The following is a 16,783-nucleotide window of genomic DNA, read 5'->3' on the forward strand; positions in this document are numbered from 1 at the left end:
ATATTTTTTGAGACCCCCCAAAATTTCACAAATCACGTTTTCAGGGGAGCCCATGTCTTATTAAGGGGAGCCGAGCTCTCCCTAGCTCCCCCGTAGTTCGCACCCTGGTCCAGGGTCACATATTTGGTCAAAATCCCATGTTATAAAAGACGAAGTGTTATGCAGGCTATTTAAGACAATATTGGCTGACTAGACGGCAATGCTGACCAAATTAGAAAACATTATTATAAGCTTACCGTTGTGAATCGCGGTAAAGTAAGGCAATAGTTTTGAACACTGGCTGGTTATGTACTTGCTCAAATATTGATTACAGATCATTTTTAACCAAAGAAAGTTACAGACTGCAGCTTTAAGTAAAAAAACGATAAAGTTTGCAAATTTTCTTCATTTGAATCAGCGAGTTGTTTACTGGAGACTCGCTCTAACCGGATCATTTGAATCAGTTTGTACTGGAGAGAAAAGAAGCAGCACATTGATCTGCCAGCCGCGGGTATTTCATGCCGAGAACTCTGCTCATATTTTATGCATAATGATGCACTTAAAAGTTAACGACCAAACGGATGTTTATAAAAGTTTACATTGCTGTTGCAGATTAAATATAACACAGTTAACATTAAATAAATATTTTTTACCAGGTTAAATGTTGAATATTAGTAACTCAAACCCCTTTTTCGAAACCTCTCTACCTAACCGTCGGTCGCGCACATCCGCCATGTTTGTAGTTTTTAACACGTTTTATTCGTGTTTGTAGTTCTGGACAGAATCCTTCACCAAAGCGCAGTGGATTGTGGGCAATATTATCCATTAAAGCAGTGGTCACCAACGTTTTTAGGCCCAAGATCCCTGACCTCGGCCTTTATGAAAGACAAGATCTACCTATTGAAGAATTGATAGAAAAAGACATCCCAGATTGTACTTCAAATTTGAGGCCTTGGGACAGTGATAAAGATCTACCAGTCGATCGCGATCCACGTGTTGGCGACCACTGCATTAGAGTGTGCACGGATCCACACTTCAAAAATCGACTTGAAATAGTAGACCATCCGGGGAGCTTTGGCATACTCTTTTCAACATACTATGCTTTGGAACACACTTATTCTAATCTCACATACTATTTAGGATGGATAGGATGAACATTGAGACGCAGGGAGTGAGTTGTTTACTGAAGATTTGCTCTGACCGGATCATTTGAATCAGCGAGTTGTTTACAGGAGAACAGCTGCAATCCAATCAGTCCAATTAGCGAATGAATCGCTCGGTGTGATTTGCGAACCAATTTAACAGGTTCATTAAAAAGAATCAGCCCGTTCAAGAATCGGACACTCTGTTGAAGTACAGATCCTTGAATAATGTACTTAAGTACAGTAACGAAGTTACAAAAATACTTCGTTACTGTCCCGCACATCCTTTGTAGTAGTAATATATTACGTGTTATGTTGTAAAGCTTAATCATTTAAACAACACAAAAACTTAATTAAATATCTTACTTCCGGGGATTTTCAACAAGTTGGAGGTTATCCCAACTTTAAGAAGTTATTCACGATATTTTCAGGAATGAGTTTGTATTCTAACAATCTCAAGAACAAAACTAAAGCATTTTTAAGAAATGAAGAGTTCATTTGCAAAAACGGATAACTTAAGATGCTCATAACTCATATTCTCAGAAATCATGTTTTTGACTAGGTTAAAAAAATAACTTTAAAAAAATCAGCTAACTAACACAATAAAACATGATAACATAATAATATTCTCAGAAATCATGTTTTTGACTAGGTTAAAAAAATAACTTAAAAAAAATCAGCTAACTAACACAATAAAACATGATAACATAATAAAAAACATGATTTTTGAACATTTAAAAAAACGGAGTTATCTGTTTTTGCAAATAAACTCTTCAAATGTTTTTAGGACTACAAATTATTCCTAACTTTACTCTTAAATTAGAAAATAAGAAGAAAATAGCAGTTATGAAGAATTTTATTCTTACGAATGTTTCGTGAATCCGGCCCCTGGTGTTTCACTGCATTCATGCACACAATGGACACGTCTGCGATTCATTACAGAGCTCAGACCCCAATACAATCTGGATTGTTTTTGGATTAGATACCTGATGCACACAAACGTTGCACTTGTCGCAGAAGACCATCTCGTTGCCGTCCTCCCCCTCAGGTGAGCGGCACACGTCACAAACCACGTCCTCGTCGTATTCGATGCCCAGACCCTCCTCGGTCTCGATGGCCTGCTGCATGTTCTGCTGACACCTGTTCTCCAGCTCCACCACGACCTGCTCCATGGTGAGCTCGTCCAGCTCTGGAAGTGCTGAGACACACAAAGGAAACTGACTTGTATTTGTATAGTAGGGCCCTATGATTTCCGTGATGTGGAAAACATGGAGGGAATCACAAAATCACAGTCATAAAAATGGCATTTACTGTATAATGCAGAATGGCATGGAATTTGTCAAATTTTGAATGAGTAAATCAAAAGTAGGTCAGCACACTTAAATCAAATGGCGATATGGACTAGTGTCTTTGAATATTAAAATGCAAAATGGCAACTCGTCAAAATAAGAATTCGGTTTAACTTGAAGAAATTGTGACAGAAATATATTAATACTGTACAGTAGAATGTACGTCTTGCTACTACTAATTAAATTATTATTAAAACTTTTGTTTTTAATAAATAATCACACAAATTTTATTACGTTTTAAACAAATTTAGCAGTAAAGCTCTGTTATGCAGCACTTTATTTGAGAGGTTTGTTTAATTTAACTTTGTTTAATATTTTATGCCATCATTTGATTATCAGAAAAATTAAATAACACAATTTCTGGGGGGGGGGGCGGTAAAAAAATATGGAAAAAATAGGGGGGGCGGTAAAATAATATGGAAAACATAGAATTTTGTTAAATAAATAAATACATACAACTGAATTTGAGAAGAAAAAAAAAGTATTTCATTGGGCTGTAAAGAAAATTTATTTTTGTTAAACTATTCATAAATTACTCTTAACTTTTAATGATTTCAATTAATTAGACATGCTTTTGATTAATACAATTTAATTTAACCATTAAAACAGAGTCCAGAAAAATTAAAATGTGAAACAAAAAAAATGGGAAAATAAATTAAACCCTAAAAAAGTTTTTTTATGAAAATAAATAAGATTTCATAGGGCCCTACTTGATGAACGAGTAGGGCTGGGTATCGATTCAGATATCCCGATTCGATTCGATTCGATTTCGATTCGCAAGCTCTCGATTCGATTCTGGATATTTTTTTATTACATTCATTGAATATAGTTTTAATACAAATGCTATTAATATTTCTAAAAAATGAACAGTAAACATCAGTTTACAAATAGTGAATTAATAAAAAGAAATTAAGAACCACATGCCTGTATTTTAAACCTATTCTTTTTTTTTTTTGTATAGGGTCCTTTTTAAACAATAGTAGGGCCCTATAAAATGTTCTTAATTTTTCTGGTAATCAGATGAAGGCATAAAACATTCATTTAATTTATAATGAAAATTAAACCCTTTTATTTTTTTGGCAAACAAAGTGCTGCACAACAGAGGTTTACTGTTAAAATTAAAAATAAAACAGATGTGATTATTCCTTTAAAAATAAAGATTTATTAATATTTATTAGCAGTAGTAGCATTGAGTCTTAAGTCTGCTAAATAGTAATATATTCTGACAGTTTAACGTTAAACTAAACTTTTATTTTGACGGGTTGCCGTGAAGAACTTGCAGCTGCTGTGAATGTGATAATGACGGTAGTTTTCTCAAATGAAACGGTAAAATGCTAATGAAGTGACTCTCAGAGCACTGCTTCAATATCAAATGCTTCCGCAGATTTATAGTATTACTGTAGCATTTCACCTGAGCATTGCGAATCACGCGTATGGCCATGATAAGCGCTGAATGAATGACAGGCTTTCTGTTGTAACATCGCGCAAGGTAAATAAGGGTGACATCTAGTGGAGAAGACTAATGATAAGATTCACGTTAATCATATCTTGTTTTAAATGTGTGCTGAAATAAATCCCGGAAAAGATCGATTCGCGGCTTTTGAGAATCAATATCGAATCGATGTCATTTAAAAAAAACGATTAATCGAAAAATCTATTTTTTTTTTTGCCCAGCCCTATGAACGAGAGAAGAGGGATGAAAGTCTGACATATCATAACTTCTGCTCAAACGTTATAGAAATTACATTTACATCTGGGCTCGGCGCTTAATTATTTCTAGGGGAAAAAAACTCAGAATTGCGAGAAAAAAGTTGCAATTACATTTTTTTTTTTTTATTCCATACGTTTAAAATCAAACTAAAAACAGAAAATACAAAAATAAAAACTAATTTTAAATATTAATAAAAACTATAATAGTATCTCAATGATACAAAAATAACACCAATAGCTCAACAAAACATTACTAATTTAACTAAATAAAAAAAAATACAACTTCAACTCTATTATTGGCCTGTTTGCTATAACAAACTTGAATCATCAAAGAAACATGAGTCAGACAGCTGATCTTACCTAGTTGTCTGAATTCAGCATTAACCAGTTCAAGCCAGGACACATCCAGATCATCAAGATTGTAACAACTCAATGGCTCAGTGAGACCATGTGACTCTCCAAAGCCAAACTCTGACTGGCCCCTGGTTTGGATCGCTGAAAAGAACGGGATTCGATTGACCTCCGGAAGCATCCTGGGAAAAAAATTGCACACTTGAATGACCACAAAACTCATTTTTCATGCATCAAGTATTCAAAGGAATGTTTCAGCTTCAAGTAAAGCTCAATGGACAGGATTTGTCTCATAATGTTGATAGCCAGAGGAAATCATTGCAACTTGTCCTTTGTGCAGTGACTTATGATCTGTGTCGATGCACGCTGAAATCAGTCATGTTTTCTGATCAGATGGTTCTTTCCTCAATTCATGTAACCGGTTGAAGATGAAACTCTTGTTATAGTGAAACCGATATTAAAATATTGAAACCGATATTGAAACCGATATGACCGATATTACAGCACAAATGCAACGTGGCCCACTGTGGTTTCAATGCGCATTTCGGACTTTGTTGATACCTGCATTTAGTGCTGTTCATTTGAGATCTGAATACCAGATGTAAATGATGCACTGCCATACCTTCATCAATAATTCTGAATTCATTTATGTCGTGCAGTGCATATTCAATACACAACCTCACTTACTGACAGGCAGCTGCTGCTAAAGCAAAGGCATGTGAGCAATTCACTAATAATTAGAAATGAACATAAATACAGTCAGTTCCTAACTAAATCATGTAACAAAATTAAATACTTAAAGCATTACAGCAGGTATTACTTTGGAAAATGAAATTGGTATTGAGAATCAAATGTCAATAGTATTGATAGCGGCTTCTGGGATATTGGTATTGTGATGACACTAACTCCTAGTATGAGCTGATGAAGGAAAACAAAACCTAAAAAGCAAGAATGAATGAATGAATGAACAAATGAACGAACGAACGAAGCTATTAATTCTGAACACCAAGCTGGTTCATCAAGCACAACCCATGAATGACAGAGACAGCAGATGGATGTTGAAATGTGAAATACTGAGAGATCCAAATGTGATTTCCATGTCTTTATTACTTTTGTAAAATTAGTTTAATAATAGTAATACATCAATATGGGTCATGCACTGAGAAATTACATTTTCCCTAAACTTTTGACATATAAGAGAACACTGTAAAAACTAGAGATGCGCGATATTGGATTTTTGATAACCAAATATCCGAAATGATGCTATTTTTCAACTCATTTTTGCTGATATGGACATATTTTCTTTTGTTTGGAAACAACACCAAGTCTCTCCTGAGCAGAGATTATAAACAAATTATTTTTATTTTGGTTCATTTCGAGCAAAAACTTACCCTAAACTTAGTAAACAACAAAATTTATTTAGAACTAAATAAACAACAATCAAGTTTGTTTTATAATGAAAGTACATTGAAAGCTGTGCAACATACTCCCATTCTCATTATGTCACTGAAGTGCACATCATTTTTTGGCATAAGCTTTTCTTGAGCATCTATTCTTGTACGGGTAAGAGTTGCTCACTTCACAGAGACATATGCGACCCTGGACCACAAAACCAGTCATAAGGGTCAATTTTTTTAAATTTCCATTGATGTATGGTTTGTTATGATAGGACAATATTTGGCCGAGATACAGCTATTTGAAAATATGGAATCTGAGGGTGCAAAAAAATCAAAATATTGAGAAAATCGCCTTTAAAGTTGTCCAAATGAAGTTCTTAGCAATGCATATTACTAATAAAAAATGAAGGTTTGATATATTTATGGTAGGAAATTTACAAAATATCTTCATGGAACATGATCTTTATTTAATATCCTAATGATTTTTGGCATAAAAGAAAAATGGATAATTTTGACCCATACAATGTATTGTTGGCTATTGCTACAAATATACCCCAGCAACTTAACACTGCTTTTGTGCTCCAGGGTCACATATTATGGTGCAACACTGTTTGCAAATTCATTCTGAAATCTGAAAAAGGCATTTTTTTCTCACTGCATTTCTACTTGGGAAACACATCAGTCTAGATCATGCCTGTAATTTACTGTGACTCTCACCTGACTACAGGCTCGGGAATGGCTTCCACATTGGCTGGCACCTGAACACCCTTCTCCCATTCCTGCCTCCAGGGGTCGGATAGGAAATAAAACTCCTCTGGGCTCAGTTGTGCTGAATCAGGCAACTTCATGGCTGTAATAAAATCGGTCCGAAACACCTGAAAGAACAGAACATTGGCAACATTCAACAAGAAACAATCCCTTCTCGCTCTGGTGACATTTTCACTGGCGCCGAGGCAAGAATTAAATACTTTGCCATGTTTTAGAAAGCAATTTTTGTGCCAGAAAGCAAAATATATGAAATACGAAACACTCAAATATGAATGAACACATAATATGAAATATTAAGATGTCATCACAGAAGACAATCATACAAACAACTGCTGTTAAAAGTTAAATTGTAAAACGTTAAAATTTCTGAGCGGGTGACTTGCCAAGAAAAACACCGTAGGGTGTTACGTGAGTTTATCCAGTGGTGTGTGAAAAGTCAGTGCTGTAAGCACAGTGCAAATGTGGTTTTAAATCAGACACATATTTAATATGTAAACATCTGCAGTGTTGGGGGTAATGCATTACAAGTAACACAAGTAACGTAATCAGATTACTTTTTTTCACGTAACTAGTAAAGTAACACATTACTTTTTAACTTACAAGAAAATATCTGAGATACTTTTTCAAATAAGTAAGTGACATGTATTGACTGACCGCTCTCCTGTCCTCATGTTGAGAGAAATCAGGAGTAAGTGCAGAGGCATTGTGTGAACATGATCTTACTGTAGTTCTAGACTAGATGTGAACATGCATTTACTCATCTCACTGCACAAAAACAGATTCAGGATTCCTCAAAATGAATTAAAAAAATGAAATGCAAAACTTATGTATTTAATCCCATTTTATTAACAAATGTCTTTGCTGCTGGCCTTTGATGATCCAATGCAACCATACTCATAAGCAAAAATTGACTTCAGATAAACATAACATTTGGGTTTCTTTCTTTTTAAAAAAAAAAAAAAAAAAGTGTTGAGCTTACTGAAGAGTGTTCTTGCGTCCTATTCTTCATGCAATACAGAATGGCATGAGCTGCGTCCTCTACTGTACACACGTGAATTTTCATTTTCTACAGCCTGACATGTTTTCATTTCACTTTTGTTGTGAAAGGGCTTTTACATTTGCCAGAAATATAACTTTTTTTACATTAAAAACAAATAAGCAAGCCCAGCCCAGATAAGAAAATGTAACGCAAAAGTAACGTAACTTTACTTTCCATAAAAAGTAACACAACTAGTTACTTTTTTTAGGGAGTAAAGCAATATTGTAATGCATTAGACCGACTTTTAAAAATAAATTTCCCCAACACTGGACAGCTGACCTTCAGCTAAACGCATATCTGATTCCCATTGGAAACAAACCCAAGCCATCACAAGACGAAGGAGACACATTTATCTACAAAGCTAACTTTTCTTAATGTCGTGTTATGAAGCAGACTCAGAGCTTCAGTCTATATAGAAACGCCACACAGATCCACATGCACCGTCTCTTTCTCAAATTCATTCAAAACAATCGTGTTTTAAATGAATGTAAATAGGCGGGACCAAAAATTGGATCTGAAAATATCAAGAAATTACATTTTGATTAAAGATCACAAAGTTAGAAAAATTACAACTACTACAAGTATTATCAACTAACTGTACAATCACATAAATCATACAATATTGCAGCAATTCTTAATGGCTTAATTGTTTATATCGTCGTCAAATGTAAACTATCCTATCGCCCAGCTCTAAATTGCTAAATGATAAATAAATTAATAAATAAATAAATAAATTGATTCCGTCTCATGCGCTGGGGTGTGCACAATTAGTATACAACTAATTGTTGTTTTAATGATGTGTGAGCTGACATTATCAAGTATGCATGAGTACATGCAAAAAACAAACAAAAACACGTCTTTAAATCACTGACTGCGTGATGAAGCCTATTAGAATGCAGTTTGAATGGCCCTATATTTCAAGTTACGAAAGAAAAAAATATCCCTGTATGGGTTTTGTTTTTTATATTTATGATATAGTAAGATACAGCAATAGCACACAAGCAAGAGTGCTGTTTTCCCGAATATCAGCGTGTGAGCGCAATCGTGAATGTTGTACTGATTTCATACAGCAGTTCACCAAACGAGAAGTTAATGTTGAGTGAGCTACATTTTAGACACAATATTGTCTGTTTTTATTGTTTCACCAGTGAAAATAGTTCCAAACAAAGCTGGATTAGAACGTTTGTGCATTTCAGCACAACACTACAGTGTTACATTCCTGAATGAATTTGTTTTTGAATCATTTGAGTCAGTGATTCAATGATCCATTCATAAAGACAGTCACTTGCTTCATTTCAGTGAATTAATCTTTTGAATGAGTGATTCAATAAATCACTCATTAAGACAAGGACTTGCCGCCACCTACTGGTGGTTTTAGTGTGATATTTATTTATCCATGAAAGGCCTAAATCAGTCAAAGTACCAGCACAAAAAACACACTCGGCAAAATATTGTTTAATTATCATTATCTTAAAAAATAAAAAAATATTGAGATATAATTTTTTCCTGAATATCGCACACCCCTACCATCCACCCAGTTCAATAATGCATTGTTTATTTTTTATTTCTTACTAAAAATGCTGACTTTAATGCATTAGCGCATCTGCCAGAGCAGTTAAGTTCTGGTGTATATTTGTGTTTATTGATGAAGCAGTATTTCTCACCTCAGACGGTTTCTTCTGCTCATGGCGTACCCATGTGCTGCTGGTCCCTGTGTTCTTTGAAGACCGTGACCAGGTGGTCACATGACCTGCAAGAGATTGAATACCAAATGAGAATTCTGCCATCGTTTACTCGTCCTCATGTTCTTCCAAACCTCTATGACTTTTTTTATGGGTTTGAAATGGAAGCAAATGATGTGAGCACAATTTGTGAGTGAACAAAATACAAATATAAATACACTTAGACAATCCTAGATAAACACCTGAAGGTATAATTTCCACTTAAGGGCAAAGTTGAAAAAAATTTAATAATTTTTTTATTAATAATTCAGGTCATTAAAATGTATTTTGAAAGATGATTTCATTCTCTTGTGTAATGTGTGTTATTTAGCACAGAATTGTAAGTTGTTGATTAATTGTTGCTTTAACCCTAATTAATCTCTAAGGCCTCTAAATGATCAAAACTTTGCTGATAAACCGGTTGCACACAATCTACTACATGCCTGTTGTTGTCTGATTGATTAGTTTAATGCCTTTTAGCACAATCCACCTGGTTCATGTGTTTAGTTTTTTTGCCATGAAATCTTTACTGAGTTTTATAAAATAAACGTAAGAATATCTCTGTTAGCAATTTCTGAAGATGAACACTTACTGAAGCAGCTTGGCTTTACTTGATTATCCAGACATCATTTTTTTAGAAAAATCAGCGAGTTTCAAATACGATCATCAGGATTTTGACGAACATTTATCTGTTCATCTCCAAATCATCATCATCATATTGCACTGCTTTGCATGTTTTGAACTTTTAAGCATTAAATATCCTCTTGCCAATACATATTGGCAGATACATAGCGACAGCTGATATTTATGTACAGTTAGTAGTCTGCTATCCTGTTATAGAGATCTCATTTCATCTTACATTTTGTCCAAATATCATAATCTGCACTAAATTGCATAGTTTTTCTCAACTGGGGTCTCTGCAAATTCTCACTATTTACTACTTTGTTATATTTGATCTTTATCTGTAAAGATGTTATGCAGTGGTGAGAAGCCGTGCGTATGAGTTTATCACTCACTGTCGGTGGTGTCCGAGTCGTTGCTGCTGGTGGAGTATTTCCTCCTCTTCATCTCATTCTCCATCTGTCAGCAAAGAAGGGATGAACAACTATCAGACTCTGAAAAGATGGCAGAAACGCATGCTGGAAGCTCAGTGTGAAAGTGTGATGGTAGAAATTAATGAATCTAGAGTTTACAAGAGACTGAAAACCCCATTCGCCGATGCTGCCTTCACTCCACATAGGGGCGATTTGGGAAAATAATCTAACTGCTATATTCCTGATATAATATTTTTACTTTGCCATTATGGGGTATGGATTGTAGATGTGCAAAAAAACATAATTTAAAGCAGTTTAGCATAAGGCATTTTGTCACATAAAATGTGACAAAATGAAGGGGTCTGAATACTTCTGGAAGGCACAGTAAACGAACATATTCTGTGTTTCTGATTCTGGTTTATAAATCAAAGCATCATCTCTCTGGGTGAGAACACTCATCCGCTCGTCGTCCAGGTCTGTCAGATGGGCTCTGCTGCTAAACACTGACAGCTATTGACAGTAAACATCAGGACCACATGCATCCCTCACAAACACTGAAGCTGCAGCACTAAGAACTCGCGTTCTACTGACTATGTTACGGGTGATGGGAACATCAGAGCCAGAGCTCCCACATTCATGAATAACCCCCTCATACGAGAAACACACACTGTGACCATGTGACCGCCTGGCCTCCTCCTCCACCAATCACACGGCAGATGACAAACACACTTTATATGGATGTAGCTGCTCCGCGAGATTCAATATTGTTAACTTGAGCACATTAAAATTTACATGGCAAAGAACCCAACGTATTTAGTGCCAAACACAAATGTTTTCTGTGCGTCATGATAGTCTAGTGGTGTAAAATTATACTGTATATGCTTCAAATTCAGACATAAATATAAAACATGCATTTTTACAATGGACCTAGCTAAACTGCCCTGCATTTTATGCATGCATACATATATATATGCATTTTTATATTATTTTATTTAACAGCAGAACTGTCTTTTTGTTTCATGGGGGGAAAAAATCCAACCCTTTTACATTTATACACAGTGCCTTGTGAAAGTATTCGTACCCCTTCATTTTTTTCACATTTTGCTTTTGTTTTGTCTCAAGATGCACACCAGTAATGTTTTTTTCTAAGGCATGTTTATAAAAATGACTTGAATGTCCTAATTGAACTATGGCCTAATCCTGGCTTAGTCTAAACCCTGTCTGTGAAACCAGGCCTTTGAGTTTAAGTTAATCTGTGGCAAATTCAATTGAAAGGGTAAGATCTGGAAAGGCACACACCCCTAAGGTCTAACAGTTAAACACATATCAGAGCAAAAACCAAGCCTGTAGAGCTCAGAGACGAGATTGTGTCAAGACACAGATCTGGGGACTAGGCCTGGGCGATAAAACGGTATCGATATTTATCGACGGTACACCACCTTCGATAACGATAGAAAAAATGTTCGATATGGCACATGATATAGGCACGTGCTATGAGTGACGCAGACAGCACACACAAACACGGACATGAGTGCTGTGCCTGCCTGTGATGAGGAGATTGTGAATAACGAACGAATATTAGTCTAATTTAAAATAAACATTTGCATTTGAATGTTAGGTGTGCATCAGGGAGCGTCATCAGTGGCGCGCGAGATGCGGTGATGATGATGTAAGTGACGTTGTTGCATTTGAATGTTTTGTTAGTCTAGCCCACGAGACGCGCCGCTGCTGCGTTATTCATTCAAAATATTAGAGAAATATAGAAGCTCAATGCGGAGAAGATCTTGAATGGGTTAAAACTGAAACCAAGCCATTCACACAGAACTCATTTTTTAGACGGACAAATATGACTGCTGCACTCGAGTCACACAAGAGATGTAGCCATGCAAAGTTAAAACTTTTAGAAAACACGTCGCGAATTTGTGGAGGTTTATTCCTTTTCACTGCGTCTCATGATTTTAAATGCAGTCTGTGTGAATGGCGCTTCGGCTCTTTGGATTAAGCAATGCATAAATACATGATGCTGTTTTGTTCATAATCGTTTATGCAATTTACGAAATTATATTAGATTTTTATGAGTTAATTTAGACGTAATGCACTGTTTTTATAGACAGTTATTTCCTTGCGTTTACAATTTAAATGCGCTATTATTTTGCTCATTGCGCCCTCCTGTGGCTTCGGGAGACAAGACAAAAGTTTCCTTAAGACCAATTTAATCTGCATATAAAACATTAGAAATTTGTTTAATTTTTATTTTGTGTTTTGATTGTTAAAACAAAAAATATTTGTTGTTCGTCTCAATAAATTGGGTTAATTTAAAAATACAGTAGTTAAATTTAAAAAAAATTCTATTGCTCTTTGTTTTCAAAAAGGTTATAAAAAATGTCAATAATTATCGATACCGAATTATATGAAACATTATATCGTTGATACATTTTTTTAGCTATATCGCCCAGCCCTAGGTCAAAAGTAATCTAAAAGTAATCAACAAGTAGTCTGATTATATTACCTAAAATGTGTAACGTAATGGATTACGTTACCAACTACAATTTTTATCATGTAATTTGGATTTTGGAATCAGTAACGGACTGCAATTTGTAAGTGATCTACCCAGCAGCACTGATGCCAGCCCACATGAAAAAATACTATAGTAATTTATAGTAAATAAATACTATAGTGTTTTTGAACCATACTATAGTAAAGTATTTTAATTAATTTGTTGTGGTAATTATATAGTTGCTGTGGTAACTATAGTAATATAAACAAATTACTGTACTAAGCTTAGTACAACTATAGAGTATATTATACTACAATACACTACAGTTTACTGTAGTACAAACTAAAGCATACTATTACAGTTTATCAGTTCACTATAGTTAATCCTACAGTATGCTGTAGCATTAATTAATAAAGTGTTGTAAATACTATAATATATACAGTATTATAATACAATTTATTATAGTATGGTTCAAAAACACTGTAGTATTTACTATAAATTACTATAGTATTTTTTCATGTGGGGGTGCTATGATCTACGGTTTGATCTACAGCACTTGAGAGCACTGCATGACATTTGATATCAACTAACCACATGCATTCAGACCCGTTCATTACCTGCAATGGCAAACTAGATTAGTAAAACAGTTCCATACACTGCTGGACTGAAGAGAAACATGCTTAGTCCCCGCCCCTCGAGCGCAGCCACGCCTCCTCCGCGTGACGTCACGCCCCAGTGTGCCGTGAGCAGCAGCAGACTGTAGGGGGCGTGGCAGATGACCCGCAGGGTGTTTGTGAATCTGAAGCATGCTAGGCCAGCATTCAGTGCTCATAACTTAGCATGCCACTAAAACAAACCACTGATTAGAGTTTAAACAAACGATGTGTGTTCAGGTTCAGCGCACTGCACTTTCAAAATAACTTTTTTTTTGCAGAGTACAAGAACTAACGTTACAGTTGCACAGAAGAGTTTATCAATATGACTGACAGATCAAAAACAAGACAGGTTTGCAATGGCATCAATCTCTGTAGAATTTAACGTTATATAGAATTACGCTCATCTGGAGCTCAAACACCCATTCTGAGAAGATGGCACGCGTTCTTTAGCTTTACCTTATCTGCAGTTTGCACAAGAGGGATGTCCTCGATGCACAGAAATCAGGGGAGCATCTGAGGCCAGGCACATGTAGATGAATTTCCCCTCCACAGCCAGAAATAAAAGTTACTGTCGGCGGATTGAATCCACAGCAGCGCCCATCCGACGCCGTTATCCGTCGACTTCGCCAAATCGCAAATACGTTACACTTATTACGGCAACGGTGATCGGTTCGCCATCCCCAAAATTGTTTTGGAGAAAAAAAGCGTTTCCTCAGAATCCTGCAAAGTGAAGCGCACTAGCGCGACAATCCATTGCGACCCGCGTTTAAATTTCGTTTATGTCTAGTATGGCGTTCCATATTCTGTATATTTGTCGCCTGCGTAAACAAGACCGGCTGCGGCGAGGCATCTCTCAAGCTAAAGCAACATAACAAGCTCACACTTATAACTCTTTTGGCGCCATATTAATGACGTACCAAAAATTTCCGTTAGCAGCGAGCGAAGAAACCCCCGTTATTGCTCGGAAGCGTCACGTACGGTGGAGAAAAACGCGAAGAGAACGCGTTGTGTTACCTGTCAAGTTCGAAAATGTCCATCAAGAAGCGAGCGTGAATAAGAAAGTCAGCGGCGTCTCCTCAAATGAGTGAACGGGGCGGTTCGCTAAATAATCGAGCACTTTACAGTGAGTCCGGTGGGGGGAGCCGTGGACAAACGCGGAGGAGGAAATGCTGTTTATGACATCTTCAGCTCTCGCTCAAGCGAGCAACTTTGCTGGGGTTCGATGCGTAACACTTCATGTTTAGAACACAAACACGTGCCAAGTTTCTCACGAGGGAACGTTCTACAAAGTCACGTGTGCTTCAGACAAAACAACAACTGTAGCTCGGCTGAAGAGGAGGAATGAGGGGCCCCAAAACATACCTGGACCCACAAATATCAATATATTCAAGTGGCATTTATTAAAGAATCACACTTTTCGAACATGATATAAAAAAAACTGATCTAGTCAGTGTTGTGGTTCTCTGATGTGGTTCTTCTGCAGTGTGAACCTGAGAACTAACTTCACACATACACTGAAAAACCACCAAAACACCAGCCGAGTCAGTGCTGAGAAAGCTGTTGCACAGGCCTGTGTGTGTGTGCGTGTGTGTGTGTGTGTGTTCGTGTGTGTCTGTGTGTGTGTGCGTGTGTGTGTGTGTGTGTTCGTGTGTGTCTGTGTGTGTGTGCGTGTGTGTGTGTGTGTGTTCGTGTGTGTCTGTGTGTGTGTGCGTGTGTGTGTGTGTGTGTTCGTGTGTGTCATGCATGTGTGTGTGTGTTCATGTGTGTGTGTGTGTGTGTATGGGTCAAAGACGTTAAGATATCCACATCAAAAGAAATTAACTAAAGTGATTTTATGTCCATAGAAAGCACATTACATGTAAGTAAAGTGTCTACTTTTAAGTTTTCAAATAAGTTTTTGGAGAATAAAATGTTTTAAAGCAGTATTGTTTTTATGCTTAATCCCTTTTTAGTTTTTGACCCGTATACATAAAAATGTTAAATAATTACGATTTTTTAATGTTTTTGAAAGGTCTTTTCCGCTCACCAAGGCTGCAAAAAACAGCATATATTATGATATATATTTTTGCAATCTAAAATATATAGAAAAGCGTAATTCATTCCTGTGATGCGCAGCTGTATTTCCAGCATCATTACTCCAGTCTTCAGAGTCTCATGATCTTCAGAAATCAGTATAATATGCTGATTTGCTGCTCAGTTATATTATTAATATTGCCATTTCTATTGGCATAACATTATTATAACTTATGATATTTATAATAGCAATTAAGCTCCCCAAGCAAGGGGTTTAAATAATATATAGTTGGATATTATTCAACACACTTGTTTCATTTCCACTCCTTTCTGCATCCCTTTAAACAATAAGGACAATATATTGTCATATTAAGAATGTTGATGGTTAGAAATAAATCTGAGTCATTGGTTTGCATCTCTGCATCCCAGCATGAAGACCTGCCTCTTGTTGCTTTGAAGCGTTTGAGTGATGCAGCAGTCAGAACCGCTTCCTCGACTATAACCATATGACTCATATTAGACTATAATAATGGATGTTGTAAATAATCTTTCTCTTGAGGACCACAATCTTGCAGCTGAAGCACATTTGTGTTCCAAATTATAGCGTTCGCCTGACCAAGCAGACGACTCATCAGATTTTTCCCCTAAGTCATATAAAACATGCCATTATTTTGCCATAGCAATCTGTTTTATCGTGAAAAGAGGGGCAAGGAACGGTAAAACTATCACACAAATGATAATAATTATGTGACATGCATATGAAGCAACATGCAAACACATGAATATCTGATTTTTATATTAAACAGTCACATAATGAAGCATGTGGAAAATTGATTTTCATAGGCCTTGTCAATGGTGGTGCTATATATATATATATATATTTTTTTTTTGTGCAAATTTAAAAAAAAAAGCAAGTCTGTGAGGGATAGATGCACACACTGTAAAAAAAAATCAGTAAAATTTACGGTAAAAAAACGGCAGCTGTGGTTGCCGGAATTTTACCGTAAAAACAACGGTAGCAACGTTTTAGGTTTTACGGTTTTAACTTAAATTTACAGTAAAATACCGTAATTTCATTAATTGATATAATGTTAATATACCATCCTATAAACATTAATTTAACAACA

General features: G+C 35.9%; 1 protein-coding gene across 1 annotated transcript in view; it reads right to left on the reverse strand.

The window, feature by feature from the left end:
• The window catches only part of LOC107661766 (protein Jade-2-like), a 35,399-nt gene extending 21,111 nt beyond the window's left edge, over positions 1 to 14,288 (reverse strand). Inside the window, exons 1-6 of the mRNA XM_016451533.1 lie at positions 14,100 to 14,288; positions 10,473 to 10,536; positions 9,400 to 9,485; positions 6,646 to 6,803; positions 4,541 to 4,713; positions 2,108 to 2,319 (exon numbers count right to left, since the gene is read on the reverse strand). Of these exons, the coding sequence (XP_016307019.1) occupies positions 2,108 to 2,319; positions 4,541 to 4,713; positions 6,646 to 6,803; positions 9,400 to 9,485; positions 10,473 to 10,536 (693 nt within the window). The 5' untranslated portion in view covers positions 14,100 to 14,288. The remainder of the gene's footprint in view (positions 1 to 2,107; positions 2,320 to 4,540; positions 4,714 to 6,645; positions 6,804 to 9,399; positions 9,486 to 10,472; positions 10,537 to 14,099) is intronic.
• Between the last annotated feature and the right edge of the window lie 2,495 nt (positions 14,289 to 16,783).

The sequence above is a fragment of the Sinocyclocheilus anshuiensis genome, unplaced genomic scaffold (genome assembly GCF_001515605.1).
Source record: "Sinocyclocheilus anshuiensis isolate Anshui unplaced genomic scaffold, SAMN03320099.WGS_v1.1 scaffold207, whole genome shotgun sequence".
NCBI lineage: Eukaryota > Metazoa > Chordata > Actinopteri > Cypriniformes > Cyprinidae > Sinocyclocheilus > Sinocyclocheilus anshuiensis.